The 20,401-nt window shown below is 34.1% G+C and overlaps 3 protein-coding genes and 1 pseudogene across 10 annotated transcripts; 2 read left to right on the top strand and 2 right to left on the bottom strand.

Moving 5' to 3' along the window:
* The first annotated feature begins 436 nt into the window (after positions 1 to 436).
* Positions 437 to 11,284, top strand: LOC118035790 (uncharacterized). 8 transcript variants are annotated; one of them, XR_012169241.1, is made up of 12 exons: positions 437 to 776; positions 4,827 to 4,970; positions 5,113 to 5,293; positions 5,390 to 5,494; positions 5,930 to 6,077; positions 6,765 to 6,854; positions 7,477 to 7,531; positions 7,635 to 7,757; positions 8,330 to 8,386; positions 8,538 to 8,679; positions 9,706 to 10,407; positions 10,899 to 11,284. XR_012169241.1 is itself a non-coding variant. In XM_035041433.2 (10 exons), exons 3-10 carry the CDS (start codon positions 5,133 to 5,135, stop codon positions 8,669 to 8,671), a joined length of 873 nt encoding a protein of 290 aa, XP_034897324.1. In that variant the 5' UTR covers positions 437 to 776; positions 4,827 to 4,970; positions 5,113 to 5,132; the 3' UTR covers positions 8,672 to 8,923. The 8 variants fall into 8 exon arrangements, 7 of the variants coding, with proteins under 7 accessions (XP_034897324.1, XP_073263754.1, XP_073263752.1 ...); XM_035041433.2 differs by lacking the exons at positions 9,706 to 10,407; positions 10,899 to 11,284 and having other exon boundaries at positions 8,538 to 8,923; XM_073407653.1 differs by lacking the exons at positions 9,706 to 10,407; positions 10,899 to 11,284 and having other exon boundaries at positions 4,841 to 4,970; positions 8,538 to 8,849.
* Positions 2,242 to 3,415, bottom strand: LOC118035792 (uncharacterized). The gene has a single exon (XM_035041440.2). The coding sequence runs from the start codon at positions 3,148 to 3,150 to the stop codon at positions 2,665 to 2,667; it is 486 nt and encodes a 161-aa protein (XP_034897331.1). The 5' UTR covers positions 3,151 to 3,415; the 3' UTR covers positions 2,242 to 2,664.
* Positions 11,285 to 12,226: 942 nt separating the features above from the next.
* On the top strand, positions 12,227 to 13,858 carry LOC118035793 (small ribosomal subunit protein uS10y). The gene is made up of 4 exons (XM_035041442.2): positions 12,227 to 12,561; positions 12,957 to 13,108; positions 13,208 to 13,321; positions 13,536 to 13,858. The coding sequence occupies exons 2-4, from the start codon at positions 12,997 to 12,999 to the stop codon at positions 13,673 to 13,675; spliced, it is 366 nt and encodes a 121-aa protein (XP_034897333.1). The 5' UTR covers positions 12,227 to 12,561; positions 12,957 to 12,996; the 3' UTR covers positions 13,676 to 13,858.
* A 2,290-nt stretch (positions 13,859 to 16,148) lies between these two features.
* LOC118035819 (UDP-glucuronate 4-epimerase 4-like) lies at positions 16,149 to 17,211 on the bottom strand (annotated as a pseudogene).
* Between the last annotated feature and the right edge of the window lie 3,190 nt (positions 17,212 to 20,401).

Raw genomic sequence — 20,401 nt, 5'->3', positions numbered from 1 at the left:
TCTTTAAAAAAAAATAAAACAATAAAAACATAAAATTGTGAAAAATACAATGTGAGATTCCCTTAAAATCCAATCAGTGAAAAAAAATACATATGTTTCATTTAATTTAATTTTATAAGAAAATAAGAAGAAAAATATCAACTTGCTAAATAAACTAATTTTTACACATTAAAAAAAAAATTAATGTCAAAACAAAATCTATATGCATATGCTTTGTTCTATTCTTTTACCTTCTTTGTTGCATTTTTTTTTAGTATAATTTTATTTTTCAAATAAACAAAGAAAACAAAAAAAAAATAACTAAAAATATCAAATTGAAAAAACCTAAAAAAATTATGGTTTGGTTCAGTTTCATTCTCAAAATTCTAAAACTGAACATTAAATTCTACCATGAAAAGTTAACAAGTATAAATGAAAAACCTTAAAACTAAGCCTCTCCTAAGTCCTCACAAACCCGCCCCCTCTCTCCCAAATCACAATTTTCTCCTCTCCTCTCTCACTGCTCTTTCGTTCTTTCTTGATCACCAATTCTCCACCCAAAATCCAACAAAACCATACATAGCTAGCAACCTCTCTCCGTCTTTCAAATCACTACTCTCTCATTCTCTCTCGATCTCCTTCTTCCATCACCAAATCCCTCACACGAAAAACCTTTCTCTGCATCCTCTACCACCACAGACACGGTAATAACCTCCTCCTACACATCACAGTAGCGGCCCGCAACCCATTCCAATGAAACCCACACAAACCCAGCAACACTCTCAATCTCTCTAGAGGTAAATCAATTTATCTCTTTCTGCTGTTTTTTATTTATTGCTTTAGATTTGTTTATTTATTCGTGATTTTTCTTCTCTGTTAGTTTCTTACTTTTAAGCCATGATTTTACTTTTTCGGGTTGGTTTTGCTATTAATACTGATATTTTTATTTAAATAGGATTTATTTCCATGATGAAGAAATGTTAGTTACTTTTGTGCTATGTGACTCGTTGATCGAAAATATAAACCCCTGCGTAAATGGAGGACAAGTGTAGAAATAAATGGAGGAGTAATAGGAACTTGGGATGAAAAGAAAAATGAGTAGGCTATATAAATAATAGAGAATATAATGTGAAATGGAGAAAATGGTCTCCAAGTATGGATGAGGTTTCAACATGATTTATAATTTTAGTTTAAAATTTATAACGAGGAAAAAATCACTAATGAGTTTTGATGGATAAAAGATTCAGAGAAATTTAAAATAATCATGTTTTGAGAATGAAAAATTAATTTCAAGGAATTATAATTAAAATGAAAAATAATAGTTAAGAAAGAATTACATGAAAAAGTGTAGGTGTACCAATGTTAAATATGCCATTACAGTAGCCAAATTTTTTTTAAAAAAAAAACATGAGAAAAATCAATTTTTAAAAAATTATTTTTTTAACATAAAATCAATTTGAAATTAATATTAATAACAATTAAAACATCTCAAACAATAACTCTAATTGTCTAACAATGACTCTAATATTATGTTGGATTTTTAAATATCATACACGAAACAAAAAAAATAATAAAAATAAATATTCAAGGAGTCTTTAGAATCCTTGTTAGATAGATTTAGAGTTGTTTAAAATTTTTTTACCTAAAAAATCTAATCTTCTTTGACTTTGAATAATTGCTAAAGATTAGTTGGTCACAAATCACAAGTTACTTAATTATTTAGTCTTTCCAAGATAATTCACAAAATCTCTAATAATAAATTTTCTAAATCCTTATTTAGTAGAAAAGAATTTTCATGTCTAAATTGCTAGCTCTATGTTCGTGAATGTAATTTTTTTTCTGACAACCACACAAAAATAAAAGGCATGACATATTATTTATAAGGAAAATCTAAACACCCTATAAATTATTAAAAGATTAATTTTTTCTTGAATAATATTTATGTATTTGGAAAAAAAATTTAAAATTTAAGTTTTGTATTTGATTTTTTTAGAACTAAAAATATAATCCATAATTATATCTTCTCCATGTGTTTCTTTAAAAGGGAAACAATTTAATATAACTACCGTGATTAGATCAGGTTTTGTTTAAATATCTTTTGAAACAAATAATTTGCTATCGTAACTCCAATAATATTATAAGATGGCTGACTCCATCACAACCGTTACTATCTCCAACAATATCAATAATATTTTAATAATTTTATTATCATCTCCACACAATTGATGTGAATGAAAAATAACTTTACAAAAAAAAAAATAAAATTCATAAACCAAACGCATCCTAAATGTAGTTTGTTAACTTGCAACTTGCAAATTGTCTTCTCTCTTTTGACGAAGGAAGGATTAAAGAAAAAAAAAAGAGAGGAAAAGGTTGGGAAATAAACAATGGGTCCAACGATGTTCTTCATCATTTCTTGGGTATGGATTCGGATTTAATCCATTTGATATCCAAAGATGCAAATACTCTCATTAAGTATACATTATCACACTCCAAAAGCCCAAACGCCTTAAGCACAGAAATCAAATATTCACATACTAAGCTCCATTACAGTCCAACCATTATCCAAGAACAATAGAAAGAATTAAACCAAATTAAACACGAGGGAGGGCTCTTTACTCAACTCTCCCCATGGTGAATCCCTCTCAAAAATTCAGTAGGCAGCCTCTCTTTTTTATATGAATTTCAATTAATTAACCCTTCCACAGCAAAGCTTCTGCTTCTTGGCCCCAACTTTGGCTTTACAACGGCACCTGCGCCTGTTTCAAAATTGCATGGTTTGTCTCCATCAATCCTTCCCATGATACCCATTCCAACACCACAACTCTTTGGCAAAAACATTTTGGATCCCACCATTATCGATGATTGCTGCAGCCTCAATTGCTGTATGAACATCTCAATTTCATTTCTTTGACCTAAGCTCCTGACAGAAGCAGCTCTAACAAGCTTTCTGTAATCTTCATTGTTGTTGCACCTTGACGAGCCAACACTGAAACTCCAGGGCAAGGGAGGGTATTGTCCTGTTGGCAAGGCCATGGAGTGGCCATAACCCATCCTCGTCGAGCAGTCTATTATGCTTTTAACATAAACGTCCCTTGCTTTACACAAAAGTCTTACTGGGATTGCAACGACTCGCATGAACTTGCTTTGGTTGTGTGCTTTTGTCTTCATGCTGGATTCTAGCTGGCTAGCTAACAAAAGAGGGTTTTGGAAAGTGATCAAGAGTGAATTGAAATGGGATATTTGAAAATAAGAAATTCGATACTCATGTTGAGAGACAGAAAGAAGGAGATGAGGTGATGGGGTTAGGTTTGTGGGTTATAAGTAGAGGAGAAAATGACGCCGATTAGGTTATAGGTATGAACTAAAACAAAGCAGGCATTGGATCGTCTTTTTTAGTTTTTCAACTAGCACACAGGGTTAGAAAACCTTGTAAACGATGGGGAGAGCATTGGTGCTGAATAAATAAAGCTTATTATTATTATTATTATTATTATTATTATTAAAAAGGAATGTCAAATAGCTGGATTTACTTCCAAAGCCGGAAACTGAACTGAAGAAACCGAAGTGGCTAGTTATGGGGCGGTGCCCTACCACTTGCGTAGATTATTGTACTGAAATTTTGCAAGCCCAATTGTTTTGAGTTGGGTCCAGAGAGGAGCCTATGGATTTAAGAAGGAAAAGTAACGACTTGTCAGTTTACCTAAATCTGCAGGCGCCCATAGTGAACCCCTTATAAAACATTGGCTTTAGCCGCCCTAATAAGTCAATGACAATCTTTTTAGAATGCTTAGTGCTTGCACTATGTTGGCCTTTACTGTGCTGCAAATCGAATCAAGTTGTGATTTTTTGGATTGTCTTTCATGTCACTGCTTTATTATCTTGAAATGCTATGTAAATTATGCCAAAAAATGCTTCATTCTGCTTCAAAAGAACTCAAGTCTCTGAGTTGAAGTGCCTACGTTCAAAATTGTTCTGGAATGGTATGCATTTTTGTTCCAGTAGAAGTTTCTTTTCCATGTTTTTGACATTTACATGCTAATAATACAGAGTCTTTTTCCTGGTACAACCGTATAGCTTGGCCAAGCTACTCTGATATCTGTATTCTTTTTTTGTTCTGGAGGCTGATGCTTTCATATGCCAACATGAACAATCTTATGGCAGTGATATCACTTTATTCTAGTTCATCAAATGCAACAGACATTTTAAAAAAGTTTCAAATGTAGCTTACTTGTGTACAATAATATGATTTGAAGCATTTAAACAGCACTTTATTAAATGTATGTTCACCTAATTGTTACTTGTATATAGTATCACTATCTTACTTATTAGAAATAATGCTAGGTTATAGAATTATCAAAACAACTTTTTACCTTCTTTATGTGGAAATATTCCTGACAAATGTCCTTGTAAGATGGATTTTTGGATGCCCTTAGTCGAGAACAAGGATTTATGAAACAACACAATACTAATTGTAACACATGACATGACTATGATTTATGAAATACTTTGTATGATTGGTGCACTCTGTTGTCATTGTGGTCTGAACTTGCAGTTACAGGGTGTCATCAATTCTAACTAAATAATTAGTTAAAACATTTTTATGAATTTAAGTTATTTAAACCATGTATAAATTTTTATTTGAAAGTGTTTGGACTTTTCTATTGTTTATTTTACTTTTATTTTAATTGTGTTATATTGTTAATTACTACTTGACTATATTTGCCAATATATAATTAGTTAAAATATTTTACTTATGATTTTATAACTCGAGTTTTTATTATATATTTTATATTGTGTCAAAAAAATGTTTTTGACAAACTTGATATGTGGACTTTTATAAGCAGTGTTCGAATTCTAGGCTGCTGTCGTATCTATCTTGCAACATCCTCTACTTTCCACAAGCGGTCTCCTCCTTTTGCTTTTGCTACTTACATAAAAAACAATACAAACAACAACATGAGCTCTTCCTTTTCTCATTCCAATAGAGGGTACGTTTCTTATTCTTCTCACCTGATAAAATTTCCCCTTTTCACTTGGTTTTGTTTGATTTTTTTTCTAAAATACTATATATATCTGTGTACCGATTCTTTTCTTGGAAGAGGACCGAATCATATGTTGTTTCGTTTATAGGTTCCAGAGTTCCATATGATATGTGGGCTTTTATAAGCAGTGTTCAAATTTTAGGCTGCTGTCGTATCTATCTTGCAACCTCCTCTACTTTCCACAAGCGGTCTCCTCCTTTTGCTTTTGTTGCTTCCATAAAAAACAATACAAACATCATGAGCTCTTCTTTTTCTCATTCCAATAGAGGGTACGTTTCTTATTCTTCTCACCTGATATAATTTCCTCTTTTCACTTGGTTTTGTTTGATTTTTTTCTGAAATACAAAATTGGGCATTGATGGCAGAGGAAGAGGTTCGGAGATGCAAAATGATAGAGAAGGGTCTAGAGGCCGAGGCCATGGCAGAGGGGGATCTAGTAAGGATAAAATTGATGCACTTGGCAGATTACTGTAAGCACAACCTTGAACATTACACTTTTTTTTGTCGTTATGTTTTGAATTTTTGTTGATATTATTAATTTTTAGTGGAGGCATATTGTGAATGATGTGAAACAATTTTGTTGATTTGGTGTCTAATTTGTCACGTAATAATATAAATAATATCTAAGTGATAACTTAAGCTTTTGGGCTTATATTGTTTTTTGACGTATTATTAGTGACTTGCTAACCAACCGGTAACGGTTTTGAATCTCATTATCCCATTATAATTAATAAATTTAAAAACAAATTAGTGTTAACCTGTACTAGTTTCAAGTTAAAAAAAGATATATTGGAGAATAATATAAATCATATCTTGATATGTTTCTTTACTGTTTAAGTTTTTAGGTTAAAATGATTTATATTTTGATGCACTTGGCAGATAATTTGAACTTATATTGTTTTCAGGACGCGGATCTTGCGTCATAAGGCTTCAGAGTTGAACTTGAATATGCGGAGTGATGGGTTTGTCAAAGTTGAGGATTTACTAAAGCTCAATATGAAAACATTTGCTAATGTTCCGTTAAGATCACATACTGATGATGATGTTAAAGAGGTTGGTTCAGTAAATACTTTTCTTTATATACATTTGCATCTTTGTTCCTGTTAGGCAAAAGATTTTCCTGGTACTATTTTATTGAGCATTGATTTCTCTAGGAAAACAATGTGGGGGTGAGGGAGAATATAGCTCGCGATATGTGTATTGTATCATTTTTTTTCTGCATTGATCGAAAACTTACTTACCTTGATGTTTCAAAGACTGTCTGACAGAGATTGATGAATGATTGCCGAGGATGTTTGTAAATTGGACATGATCTTATAACTTTATTTCCCTTTTCTGACTTGGTTTCTTACCATACTTCTTTTGGAATACAAATTTTCCAACAATAAAAGCACCATTAAATAGTAAGTTGTGATGTTTGGGGGCATGTTTATTTACTTTCTTACTCCCATAATGTTGATGGCTACTGTATGTCTATGTACAAGGTAAGAACATTTATGATGGATAAAAGATGCATGTATTTATATTCTATTTCATCAGATTCTTATCTGGCTGTTACGATTTTTACAATTGCTAAATTTATAACAGAAGGTTTGGCTTCTCTGTAAAACTTACTCAACACCTGGAGCTCATATTATTGAAACTTGTCGTCACTCTGCACAATGAAGTTCTATACCTTTATTTATTTTTGTTTATGAATAAATTGCCTAGAGATAACATCTTTTGTTATTGCAAATTCAGGCTGTTAGAAAAGATAATAAGCAGCGACTTAGCCTCCTGGAAGAAGGCGAGGAGCTTCTGATACGTGCTAACCAAGGCCACTCGATAAAGGTTATAGATATTTACTGTGAAACAACAATCTATTCATCCCAATAGGTTATCTTTGTGATTACGAGTAAAACTTGGACATTCAACTGTGTCTTAAGAGTGAGATTTTGCAATAATAACATAACAAAATTGGTTCTCATGCTTTTGCTGCCCCAACATGTTTGATACTTCTAGATATATTTATGCCTTTACTGATTGCTTAGGGCACTAGTAGCAAAGCAAAATAATTAGCTTAACTAATCTGGAAAATATCTGAAAATCAATCTGGATGAAAAATTTAATCCTGTCAAGTTAGAACCTCAGATGTATTTGTAATATTCACTTTAGGATTAAAAAAACAGAAAATGAGAAGATTTTATGCTGTTTATGAAATTTATGTTTACTTACAAATTTTATGCTTTGTTAACTTTGACATATATGTTCCTCATACTTGTGACCATCAAACTGCTTGTTACAGAACTACATAGGTCTCACTATTTTTCTTTGTACCGCTTGAATTTATGTTAAAACTAGTTTACGTCTTAGTTCTCTATATACTAGGGTGTTGTCGTTCATTATGATGTTTTTTCAAAAAAAGAAAGATGTGCATTAGTTTAGTCTGAACGGGTTTCTTATGCATGTGCAGACAGTTGAATCTGAAAGTCTGTTAAAAGCAATTCTTTCACCCGAGGAAATTTCAGGTAAGTTACTACTATGCTATATTTCCATCCTCTCAAATAGGACTTTTCTATTTTCCTTTTTTTTAGGTTATTTTTTGGTTCATTACCTCCTTTCCTAATGCAGTGTGTGTACATGGGACCTATAAGAAGAATCTAGACTCCATTTTGGAATCTGGTTTAAAGAGAATGCAAAGATTGCATGTTCACTTCTCCAGTGGTTTGCCAACAGATGTTGGAGTGATTAGTGGTAAGATACATAAGGAAACTTGCTTTTAAGTTGTTCTTTTGACATTCATGGCTTCATGTTCTAGAGATATCATGCGATCATTGTCTTTTAAGATTTGAAGGAAGAGTCAAAATGTAGAGTTCAGGTTTTTTTTTTCCCATAGGTTGGGGGGTGGGGAACAATAGAGTCTGCCTATCTGTTTGTATGAACTCTTCCCAAAATAGCAAGCCTTTACCAAAATTTAGTGGATCTGAATTTTCCTCGCCAGCATCTACATGACTAAAAAGGAAAATTGCCCATGGTAACGAATGGCAGGTAATTTCAATAGATTTTACTTGAGTGCTTCAATGTCTACAAGAACACCTTTTTGTAGCCCTAATTTGAAAGAAAGCCAGTGATGGAAGAAGGGAGAGAGTGCTTTAGTTGCTAGCTTGGGGTATCTGTTGTTGGTGCCTTTTGCAATTGTTTCTCACATTTGAACCTTGATTAGCTCATGCTCAATGAAGCAAGGCCATCTAATTGATAAATCACTTAGCATAATTTTTGAGATTGTTGATGGCTTTGTATGATATATTTGACTTTTCATCTTTCAGGTATGAGACGGGATGTTAATGTTTTGATATTTCTTGATGTCAAAAAAGCACTTGAAGGTATAAACATCAACACCTCTGATCTTTTCAACCAGATAACAAGTTAGATAAAATATGTATGCGTGTTGAGTACAAAATTTAGTATAATGTCGGACAAGCATGGGTGATAACTGATTCCTTGTTCTTTGTTTGCAATTATGTTTGATTTCAGAGGGAATGAAGCTTTACATTTCAGACAACAGGGTGATTTTGACAGAAGGTTTTGACGGCACCGTACCTGTCAAGTATTTTGAAAGAATAGAATCTTGGCCTGATAGACGGCCTATACCCTTCCAGACGACCTAAATTTGATTGTAGGTGGTCCTCCTTTTGACCCATAAAGATGGTAGTTTACATTTGATGAGGCATTGTTCTTCAACTGCCATGGCATGCAAACTTAGTATATATTCAGCTGACGACGCTATTGTAAGTTAGCATGTTGCAAGGAAGGGGATGAAAAAAAACCAAGCTGAAGCTTTCGTCCTGTTTGGAATTGCGCTTCAAATGTGGTCAGACAAAACTTTAATTTTTCAATTTAAAATTAATTTTTCTAGATTATTTTAATGTGTTTATATTAAAAATAATTTTTTAAAAATAAAAATATATATATTATTTTAATGTATTTTCAATTTAAAAATATTTTAAAAAACAGTTACTTTAATTTCAAACATTTCCATCATCTGAATGCGAGGTATTATGTTATTTTATATTTGCTTGTCAATGGTATGAAAATGTGATGAATGACATGCTAATTGTTTTTAGACAAAAACAGGAATTGTAAACCTTCAAACAACAATTTGAATTATCAAGTTATATAAATACACAATAAAAATTTTTTAAAAAAATTCAATTTTTAACCAAAATAAACCGAAACTGAATTGCTTAGTTATTTCAGATTGATAAATTTGGTTTGAATCGGCATTAATTGGGATTCTTTCCAGCTCAAACCAACCTCTAAAAGCCTCTCAATGTGATGGAGAGTAGAAAAGCCAAAATCCAACAATGAAGAACAATCGGCATTAATAACTTTTAAAATTATATCACAACGTAAAACAAATACTAAAACCGATCGGGAGGTCAATAGTTGTTTTGAATGTCTTCATTAATTCATCCAGGTGATTTTGTTTGCGTGTCATCTTCCTATTATTTATTCATCTATGGAATAATTTAGAAAATCGAATACATTTGCTCCAAACATAAAAGTTTATATTCCGTGTTATAATTTTGCTTAATGTGTGTTGGTTACATCTTTCTATGAGGCAATTTTATGGTGATGTGGTTGGCATCTGTTAGCGATTGAAGATCTGGTTCAAATCCTTGTTCCACATGCATGCTTTCAGGTGACAATGCCTCCGAGCAATGTGTCCTCCCGACCAATCCAACTCCTGATCTTTCGCCGCCCAAATAGTGTCTCTGTGTATCCCATTCAGGGTGAGAATTCACAAGACAAGCTGATGTATTCTCTCTCCCTTTGTACTCCATGCTAGCTCCACTCGAGATTTTAGTGTGCCTTTGTCTTCCACTCTTCTTTCCCCTCTCTTTACCCAGATGAGTTTCATTACAATGTTTCTTTCCTCTTTTTTTTCTTTTAGTTTTGCTCTCTGATATACAGTCTTTCCTATTGAAGTAAGATCAAGAAACTGTATATCTTTGATTTATGATGAATACCATTTATTAATTCCTTTTTCAATTTTTGTGCTGTCTACGTAGACTTTTGTGTAGACACGAAGCTTCAGGAGCTTGCTCAAAACCTGGGGCATGCAAGTCATTACATCCTCACTAACTCGGATATTGCTATGGTTTATGACCTAGGACACACATGTTTAACAATCACCCAGACTTTCACCTGGCTCTTACCTTCCAGAACAACAAGGAGCAACGTTTTAATTCGAAAAGCATTGATCATGTTGGGGGTAGTATCTGATTTCATTGGTCAAAGTAGTGAAGATGAATTATGTGCTGCATCATGTCGGGGCTATCGGCTGGCTTGCTCTCTGGGTACCTAAGACTTCTACTAATGAAAGCATTGATCATGGAAACTGGTATTGCATATTTGCTTTGGTTTTGATTTTTCTCCTTCATTTAAACAGAGGACTGCTTGGCTACCATAAATTCTGGTACTGCAGTATGCCACTACAATCTAGTTTATTGTTTCCAAAAAAATCCATACAACCATGATGATAGAGCTACAAGAAAAAGTTGCATGGCAAGTATTGCATTTAGTGACCGAAATACAAGTGCAGCCCGTAACTGCTCCTTTACCATCCACAGCTATATATTTTGATGATTTTTTTTGCTTCTTGCCTTGTACAGTATCTCTTTGAATTACAAATATTGCAGCATGCAAGCTACTTCATTATCTGGACACATTTCATGCTTATACAAAGAGGTTTTTTTTTTTTTTTAATGATAAGTTCTAGTTGTTTAGCCGATGATCATCGGCAGCACTACTCTTTTATATTTGAGATTACCTTTCACTTTATTGCTTACTTCCAGGTGCCTTGTAATTTCATTTTCTTTTTGAATGCTACAGGTTTGGAAGATGTAATCTCTGGAATGTAATTCCACAACTCATAGAAGACCATAAGACTGTCCGTTTTCGTGCAAATGCAATCCGATCACCTTTTTCTGGAGACTATTGGCTTCGTTAAGGAGAATATTTATAACAACAGCAAGTTTTTTTTATTTTAATCCCTTTACTAGATTTTCGACATGCAGGCAATTCTTACACTTCCAATTTGTATGAATTGAAACAAGTATAGTATAGGATTTGCGGTAAACAGAAACAGAAACAATAGAAATCAGCCAGTGAGTATTTTATTTGTAGTGTTTAAACCCTAAAGAGTAGGAGTCCTTTTAGCCACAAAGACGAAGTCAAGTAGAAAAAGGAGCCGAAGAAGATAGGAGAAAATTAAAGGAGAAAACCAAGAGTAAGAACTTTTTATCAATTCATCAACAACTATATTTTTATCATATAGAAAAAAAAAAAAAGCATATAAATTATAAAATTCTAGTTAGAGTTAAATTTGAATTTTAATAAAAGAATATAAAATAAAGTTCAAGGATAAAACTAAATGACATCCAAGTTGGCTATCCTCCATCTGTCTGATCTATACACAAGCGTAATCTTTACTTGTCTAATCAAGACATTCTCGAGGGGATCAATGAAGACACCGACAAAAAATTCTAGTTATGATTCCACCATCACTTCAATGTATGTTGAATATGGTGGCTGCCGGGGCAAAGGGATGCACCGTGGAGCAACTGCTAGGGTCTCTATAATCCGAAAGCATTTGCTGATCTCAATGCTAATTCTTGGCAAATGGTTGATCTTGCAACAATTACAAGACAATCAAGCTGGCGGCTGGAACCAGTCAGTGGGGAGCAACACCCTCAATCTTAGCCAGTAATAAACTGCGACCAACGGGAACTGTTCTTATCTTGTGGAGATCACCACTACCCTCAGTTCCATGGTCACAGTTTGGTGATTGCCGCTTCTCTTATCCCCAGCCAATGATGTTCAGTGTGCAACATGAATCGGCCTATTATGTTGGTGAACAACAGTACATCCAGCGTCAAACAATGATGGACAGCGAGCGGCAAAGATCATAAGCCTTTATTTTGGTGATGAACAGGTATCTCACCCTCCAAGAGCGATGCCCGTCAGCCCGCGAGATCACCGTTATTCTCAGTCTCAGTCAATGATGATGACCAGCAGGCAGAACGGAGCAGTCGTGTCCTTTGTCAATGGACTTATGGATGGATCACCGTTACCGGCCCTGTTAAACCTTTATTCCATGAGATAACTAAAGATGTTTCTCTCACAGGAGCCAAAATAGTCGACATGGTAAGAACTAAGAACCATTATTATTATGGTTCACCGTTATTCCACGAAATTCTTAAACCACATCAATTTTTGTTCATTGAAGAACCATTAATATGCAAGAGTGTCCTTAAGGCTTGATGAAGCTTGTCTAGGGTGATGGTCAAGCAAAGGAAAAAAAATTATGATCAAAATATTTACTATTGTCCAAATGCAGATTTGTTTTGTCTCCTTTTTTCTCCTGCCATGTCCCTGTTGTCTTGCTTTCGTGTTTGCTCCGCCTTGGGTTACTGACGGCTTCCGCCCTGATCCTTGTTATTTTGATCTCCCGGTTGGCTTCCGAGGTCTCCTCAGTTTGTGCTTTATGTTGGTGGTCTGTTTTTATCTCCTGTTGCTAGTTTCAGTTCTTTTATTCTAGGTTCCTTCTTTGTTCTGGTAGGCCAGACTAATCACAAGAAATTCTGTGCCCTTTGTAATCAAGTTTTCCTCATTTATGTTTTTCAATAATAAATTTTAAATAAAAATAGTTGAAGGATTACATGGCATAAAATACTGGAAAATATGGTTTTATTCATTCATTCATTTATTTATTTTTTATTATTATTATTATTATTATTATTATTATTTAAAAATATGTTTCCGAATGGGAGAGTACCTTAAGGGTATTTATGAAAACCTAAAAAAAACCAAAACATATATAGTTTGTTAAACACGATAACCCTAATAAAAAACACATCCCTCTTGTTTTTACCTCCTCTGCTTTAACAGCAACATCAGCCGTTCAACCCTAGCAACACTAGCTAAAATCATGGCTTTGGCTGCAATGAAACCAATGAAAATTGGTTTAGAGGAATATCATGATCAAGTTCACCGTGTTAGGATTACTCTTTCTTCAAAGAATGTCAAAAACCTTGAGAAAGGTGTGTTCTTTTTTTATCAATTAAGGTTTTATGATGTTTTGTTTATTTTTGTTTGCTTACTCTTATTTTATTGGGTGAAATTTTTGTTATTTTATGTAGTGTGTGCTGATTTAATCCGTGGTGCTAAGGATAAAAGCTTGAGAGTCAAAGGACCTGTGAGGATACCGACCAAAGTTCTCCAAATCACTACTAGAAAAGCTCCATCTGGTGAAGGTATTGATTCAAAATTCTGATTCTAATTGATTAGTTATATATGTCCTTTTGTTTTATTCCTCTCAAAATTAAATATATTTATGTTGATTTTAATTATTGTATGTTAATTGCCATTGGAATTTTAAAAATAAAATTTGTTTCTTTATATTGGATTGATTGTGACAGGATTCAATGTGTATATAAATGTTCAATAATTTTATTTATTAATTTTCAGGAACAAACACTTGGGATAGGTTTGAGCTCCGTATTCATAAACGAGTAGTTGATCTTTTCAGCTCAGCTGATGTGGTGAAACAAATAACTTCCATTACCATCGAACCTGGCGTGGAGGTTGAGGTTACAATTGCAAGCTAAAGGATCTGTTTTTCTTTTTAATGATTTCTTATGAATTGCATAATAAAGTCTAGAAATTCTGGTTCTTGCAATGGTTTTTTTGTTTTTTTTGGAACAGTTTTAATTAGCTACATTGGATTTTAATTTCTTATATTTAATTATTCTCTTCGATGAACTATTTAGTGAATCTTGAAAGGTTTTTCTCTTTTCTTTCAAATTATGCCATATTTCTGTTGATTTTTATCAGTTTTGTTTATCATGATGAATGGGATTTTGACAGAAATTTTAAAGGTGCGTGGATGTATTTATATTTACAGCCAGTCTCCTTCATAACAATCTCTAGATTTAATTGCTCTCAAATTCCTAGGGACTTTTGAACCTTACACTAGGGTCTCCAAAAATGGGTGAAAGCATCTTGCATTCAAACTCCTAGCGGAATTGTTAGCCACGATAAATCATTTTATGAGACATATAATTAATTTGAACATTCAGTTTTCAATTTAAGTTATTAGTATGTATATATAGCTTGTTTACACTTCGTCTTTCTGGTTATTGACTCTATATTTACTGCCTCAATTACCCCAAGTTGTCAAAGACCAAGCCCTTTTCAACTTTTGGCTAGAGCCTGCAGAGAAGGGATTTAAAAAAAAGAAAAAAAAAAAGATCTAAACTTTTACATTTTAGTAATTTTATTTTTTCCTTCCCTTTTCGAGAAGAGCATATATCGATTCAAAGAATAGAACGAGATGGAAGCAAAAAGGGTCGTGTACAGTATGCAGCATGTATATTCCAGCTCCCTGTATCTGAAAGCAAAAAATTAGTATATATGGATGATGTTTTTTGCAGAAGATGCAATATGCTTCATGAGGAATTTAAATGCGAGTCACGTGCAAGATGTGTCGATGCTTTGTTTGCACCTAGCTGTTAGAATGGGATTGAATGTCCTGGCAATATCCAGCAAGTCAAGAGTTATTTCACAATTGGAGTTTGTGCGGTCCAATTTTCGGCTGTTAGCTTAAGCGAGTCCAGAGTTTGGGCCAAGGGGGCTTCCGCTCTGCAGTGAGCGGTGTTCAAGTTGGGGTTACCCTCCTCGACCTCAACGTATGAAGCTGACACTGCCACCTCCATTTCTATTTTATGGCTGGATCACTGCTACGATTCATAGTTCAGTATGGTCTTGGAATCCAAATCCAACCATGCCTTGTCCTGAAAAGGTTACATTTAATCCATGGACATCGAGTTGATGATTTCTCTTTGCTGGGATGCCACCAGCGATTGCAGTCTTCTACAATCCCTCAAACCACGTAACAAACGAGGGTGTCATCGAGAAGTAGCTCTTCTAGGATTGGAAGGGGGGGAAACAGCTAATTGCAACAGCTTACTGCATGCTAGTTTATCCAAAATGCTCAAATATTTGATGAGAAGAAACTATTAATCACTGAGCAATTAACAGCAGACAGTAAGGATTTATAGAAGATGAAATGGGGAGTCAAACTAATCAGCAAAGCATACGCTTCAAACACAAAGCAAGTGCATCTATACACAGACACACACAACCCGGGATACCTTTCATTGGCATCCAAGAAAGTTTCTTGCCTTCTAACTCAAAGAATCATATCCACCAAGCTGAGATCATCCATGCCATTTGGAATAATATTAAATTATATAATTTCCAGAAAGGGAATAAAGGCTATTCCAGCGCACAAGTTAGGATTATATGAAATGGAATATAATTGCACACAGAGCAATTCTCCAAGTTTAAGTCAAGGAACCAAAACAAGTCCCCTACATGATGAGAAGATATAGACAGACAGAATACAGCGATGGAAATGGAGAGCAAAATTGCCATGCTTTCAAGAAAATACTTCAAAGTCTCAGGGAAAGATCAAAATAAACAATGATGGTTTACCTCCTCCAAATTCATTGCTCAATAACTAACTCTTGCATATTCTGGCTGATGAGTAAAAATCAAATTCCAATGAAGAAACCAGACAAACATGCATTGAACTAGAAATTACCAAAAATTGCATATCCAGAAATGAAAAAAGGAACAGAAGGTTGGGCCAAGACCACAGTGGCAAAATTTAGTTTCGGAGAGTTGGGAGCTTAATAAACGTAATCAGCTCTGGCAGAAATGTGTCCTTCAGCATCACATTCATCAACAGAACGTTACAACATCCTGGAATATATCATGCATGGAGAAGAAAGGATAAAACTCTAGGTCAAATGCAACGCATAACTAATATCTATTGTTCACTCAGAACAGCAAAAACAGAGTGAGGGGCATGATGGACTTTTGAATCAAGAATATATGCCACAACACAGACACAAGCTGGTCTAATAGAAACTAACCATCAAGATCATTCACAACAAGCAAGAAAGAAATAGCTGCAGCCGAAATTGTCATGGATATCATTACCACACCGAGCCTTTGTACAAAAAAAACACAACTATACAGTAGTCAAATGAATTCAATTTGTTCAGTAAGAAGAAATAAATGTGAAATTCACGTGTGCTATTTTATTAAATGATACAAGTCCAACAATCAGCATATGCTCTATCGGTCATGAATTCTCCAATGCCGAAACTACAACAATTACATATTCCAAAAAAATAGGAAAAAAAAAGAGAGAGAACGATGGTTCTGGGTTTGTTTTGATACAGTGCAGGGAGTGCCCAACAAAACAAAATCCACCGACTAAACAATCTTCAACAGAGGACACGATATTCCTCCTTGTACAGCATTAATTAAACATATATGAAAGACAATTTTCATGCAGTGAACAACACAGAAATGTTAAGAAAGCAATTATAAGAATCATAATGAACAAGGAATGTTTTCCAAGTACTGAACCAAAAAAATTCAACTCATCTTGCAACAGCCTTCTTGTCTCCATAGTAACTTGGGTACCACGGCACGAATTTCTTCAACCCTGTCTGCAGATCCGTTGTAGGGTTATATCCAAATTCCTTCTGAGCATAACTAATATTTGCGTGTGTATACGGAACATCCCCGTTGCGTGGAAATTTCATAACATGCCTTTTAGCCTTAACCTTCAAAAGCCTTTCCAAAATACTAACAAGATCAGTAACTGGCACAGGAGATGTATTCCCCAAATTGAAAACCCTCAATTGTGCCGGCCCTTTCTTCTTCCCTCCACTCCCGGTACTCTTCTCTGCTGTATCCAACGAACCCAAACAAGCCTTCACAATACCATCAATGTAGGTAAAATCCCTAGCAACAGTCCCGTGATTCGCAGCCACAAAAATCGGAATACTCTTCTTCCCTTTCAAAATATCCTTGTAAAATGGAAATATGCCATATCCGGCCTCCCCCAGGGTCCATAGACAGTAAAAAATCGCAACCCAGTAAGGGAAAGTCCGTAAATATGATTGTAAGTGTGTGCAATTTCCTCACCAGCTTTCTTAGTAGCAGCGTATAAACTAGCAGGTTGATCAGTTCTATCTTTCTCAGAGAAAGGCACTTTAGTATTAAGCCCATAAACAGAACTAGATGATGCCCAAACAATAGCTGGTTGTGGATTGGTCCAGGCCATGGTTAGTTTGGGTCGGGCCTTCAATGGACCGAGATTACAAATGTGGGAGCGTGCTCTGACGAAATTTGGCAAGTTTTTCATTTATTGGAGGAAAAATCTGCAAATTAATGCAAGTTACACACCCCGCAACGCTGATAAAAATATCAAAAACGCAAACGTACTGCGGCCCAACAGAGAGAGACAAAACATGAAATGGGCCGTGTAGATTTGATTTAGCCCACCAAAATGACTGCAAGAATACTGTATATATATATATATATCTGTACCGATTATTTTCTTGGAGGAGGACCGAATCATATTTTGTTTCGTTTATAGGTTCCAGAGTTTCATATGATATGTGCCCTTCTACGATAAAGATGCGTGATTACCGTAGTACCCCTGGGATTGAGGCAAGAGTGCTGCATTTTGCTTCCTTTAGCGGAATCGTCGAAGAAATTATTATGTGAACGAAGTATTGAATCGAGATTACTGAATGAGTAGAATAAACCCAAGGTCCCTCAAGTTTTGGAGGTTAATCAAATTAGCCCCTTTACTTCAATTTTGATCACTCAAGACTTTGTTCTCTTTATTATTGATCATGCAGGGTCCCTCGTTCCAAATACATCATTAAAATTATAAGAGGTCTGGTAATTATATTGTTCATTTTAAGATATCAACGATTCGAACTATACCATAAGGAGGGATCAAATTAATTTAGAAAAAAAATCGAGGATAAAAATTAAAAAGAAGAATAAAAAAAACAAAATTAATGTTAGCTTTTTTAAAAAATTAGAAAAATAACCTTCCAAAGACAAAAAAATATATATATATATATATAATTTAATGCTATTAAACTTACAAATCAAATCAATTGAAAGTTTCCATCTCTCTCCACTACGCTCTTTTGTTTATTTTCAATCTTTTCATTATTTTATTTTCTATATTTTTTGGATCTGATTTTTTTTATTTCTCTTTTCATATGGCTTAACCAAAACACTCAATCTCATTAAATTGACATTGGTATTCAGTATCTTAAGTCGTCCATCATGGACACAGATAAAGGAATTACACTTTACCAACACATAAGAGTATCAAGGTTTTGTGTGATCAAAATTTAAGTAGAGGGAAAATTTAACAAGTTTTTAAAACTTGAAGGACCATGAATCTATTTTACCCTTTAGTTAAATGGTCGCTACAGTCAACCTTAAATTAATATTAACAATCAATACAATATGCTAGTATATTTGCATGCACTTTATGCTACGGGTGTACTGTTAACCTTAAAAAAAGTATTTATGATTTAAGGATGGAAAAGCTTGGGGGTGACAAAGAGATTGAGAGAAAACTAGAGGGGTGTCTGGTTTGATTTAGGTTTTAGGGTTATAAGAAAAGTTAGTATCTATACCTAATTTTCAACTTGCTTTAATTTTATTTGAACCGGTTTAGTTTGATTCGATTAATTTAAAATTTTGAAAAACAAAACTAAACCAAACTAAAGTTTTTCTTATTTTTCTAATTGGTTAATTTGATTTTTTTCTCGGTTATATTGTTTTTGGTTTTATCAGTTTTTTGATTGTTTTGCTTACCCCTAACTGAGTAGAACACAACCCACAACTCACTAAAATAGAAATTACTCTACAATCCCTTTATCATCGACAAAAAAACAAGTTAAAGGAGTATAAATACACCATGAACCATCCAGGTAAAGAGTTTACTATTTTTATGCTCTACTACATATATATTTTTATAATATCTCTTTTTAAAATATTATTACACTCTTTCTCGCTATAAATATATTTAAATAAACACTTGAGAGTTCCCTATTTTACTGGTATTTGGCTTTCCACATCAAGCCATGCTTATTTTGGCCATCCTAGCCGCGAAGAAAAGAGCATATTGGAGGATCAAATGACTAACCAATTTATTCTCCATAAGAGCCTTGTTATTAAGCACTTTACATCATCAATCCTTATACTACTCAGATTTTGCCTCCAATTAACAGATGATGACGTCAAAGTTTCCTATCACTTGTATAATTGGGAATGATATTAGGACATTAGAAACCTTATTCCATGGGGAAAATGGTTTTGACAAGCAACTAAATATTGTTTATAGGGACAGAGATGGCACAATAAGGATGGCGAGCTTAGTAGCAATTGAGAAATTATGTAAAAAAATCAACCTCTCAAGGGTAGAAAGAATTGGTGGGATTTCTCACACATTAATTCTCCAGAATGATACAACACTCGTGAAATAACACTAGAAATTTCTAGTATTAATTCTGATGCTATTAGCATAGTTGTGTGGAGAGTTTTTTTTTAGATTAATACGAATATTTAAATTAGTTTGCATGTATTTTCGATTAAACTCATAAATTTTAAAATTAATAATTATATAAATTTTTAACGATTTTAAAATTAATAAGATTTAGATCTAGTAATTTTTATAAAATAAATTTAAAATTTAATCGGCTAACTTTATTATCATGGATATTACCATGGATGGGTTCTCATAGCGCTGGAAATCCCTGATTCCGCCTAATGTGATGTGATTTGTGTGGTCCCCTTGTCCAACGTCATATCTTCTTCCATGGAGAATGTAAATACATGGCGTTTCCCTTGCGGTATTTTTCTTTTTTAATGAAAATAGCAGGATCTCTATTCCCTGTGCAACGCTTGGGAACAATAATTTAGCTCTGAATTCTGAATTTCTGATCCATTAATTAAAAAAAAAAAGAAAAGCGAGGAGGCAACAACAGAAAAGACAACCTGTACACCGCCTCAAAAGAATAATGGTCAAATCTCTACTTGCCAATTCCTCCACTGCTACCATTGCTACAGCTGCTGCTTGCATTAACTTTTGTTTTAGACAGAGTTTAAATAATTAATTAAACAAGCAATAATTAACTTCGAGGCAGAGGATGGCACAGAGAGAGGGGACGCACGATTCCCATATGCCACGTGTCACTTTCTAGTTCGCCCAAAAAGCAAGCAAAAGTGCATCAAAGCGGTCAAACAAGAGACCGGAAAGGCAACCCAAGGCGTACGTATACAGTCAAGACCCAAGATAACCGGTCAAGAGTTGAGCTGGCACTTTACGAAAGGCACGCTCTCAGCGGGCCCCGCCCCCACGGGACTTCCAGTTCCCTGATCCATCTAGTTTTTAATTTAATACAGAGATTAATAATTGAATAAGTTACCACGAAGTATTT

Source organism: Populus alba, chromosome 2, assembly GCF_005239225.2.
Source record: "Populus alba chromosome 2, ASM523922v2, whole genome shotgun sequence".
In the NCBI taxonomy this organism is placed as follows: Eukaryota; Viridiplantae; Streptophyta; class Magnoliopsida; order Malpighiales; family Salicaceae; genus Populus; species Populus alba.
The sequence above is the reverse complement of the archived record's forward strand: the minus strand, read 5'-3'. Positions and strand labels throughout refer to the sequence as shown.

Coding starts and splice junctions, on each gene's coding strand:
- LOC118035790 (XM_035041433.2), top strand. CDS start 5,133: ATGTGGGCTTTTATAAGCAGTGTTCAAATTTTAGGCTGCTGTCGTATC. Junction 5,495..5,929: donor GATGCACTTGGCAGATTACT/GTAAGCACAACC, acceptor TATTGTTTTCAG/GACGCGGATCTTGCGTCATA. Junction 8,387..8,537: donor TGTCAAAAAAGCACTTGAAG/GTATAAACATCA, acceptor GTTTGATTTCAG/AGGGAATGAAGCTTTACATT.
- LOC118035792 (XM_035041440.2), bottom strand. CDS start 3,150: ATGAAGACAAAAGCACACAACCAAAGCAAGTTCATGCGAGTCGTTGCA.
- LOC118035793 (XM_035041442.2), top strand. CDS start 12,997: ATGGCTTTGGCTGCAATGAAACCAATGAAAATTGGTTTAGAGGAATAT. Junction 13,109..13,207: donor TGTCAAAAACCTTGAGAAAG/GTGTGTTCTTTT, acceptor TATTTTATGTAG/TGTGTGCTGATTTAATCCGT. Junction 13,322..13,535: donor AAAAGCTCCATCTGGTGAAG/GTATTGATTCAA, acceptor ATTAATTTTCAG/GAACAAACACTTGGGATAGG.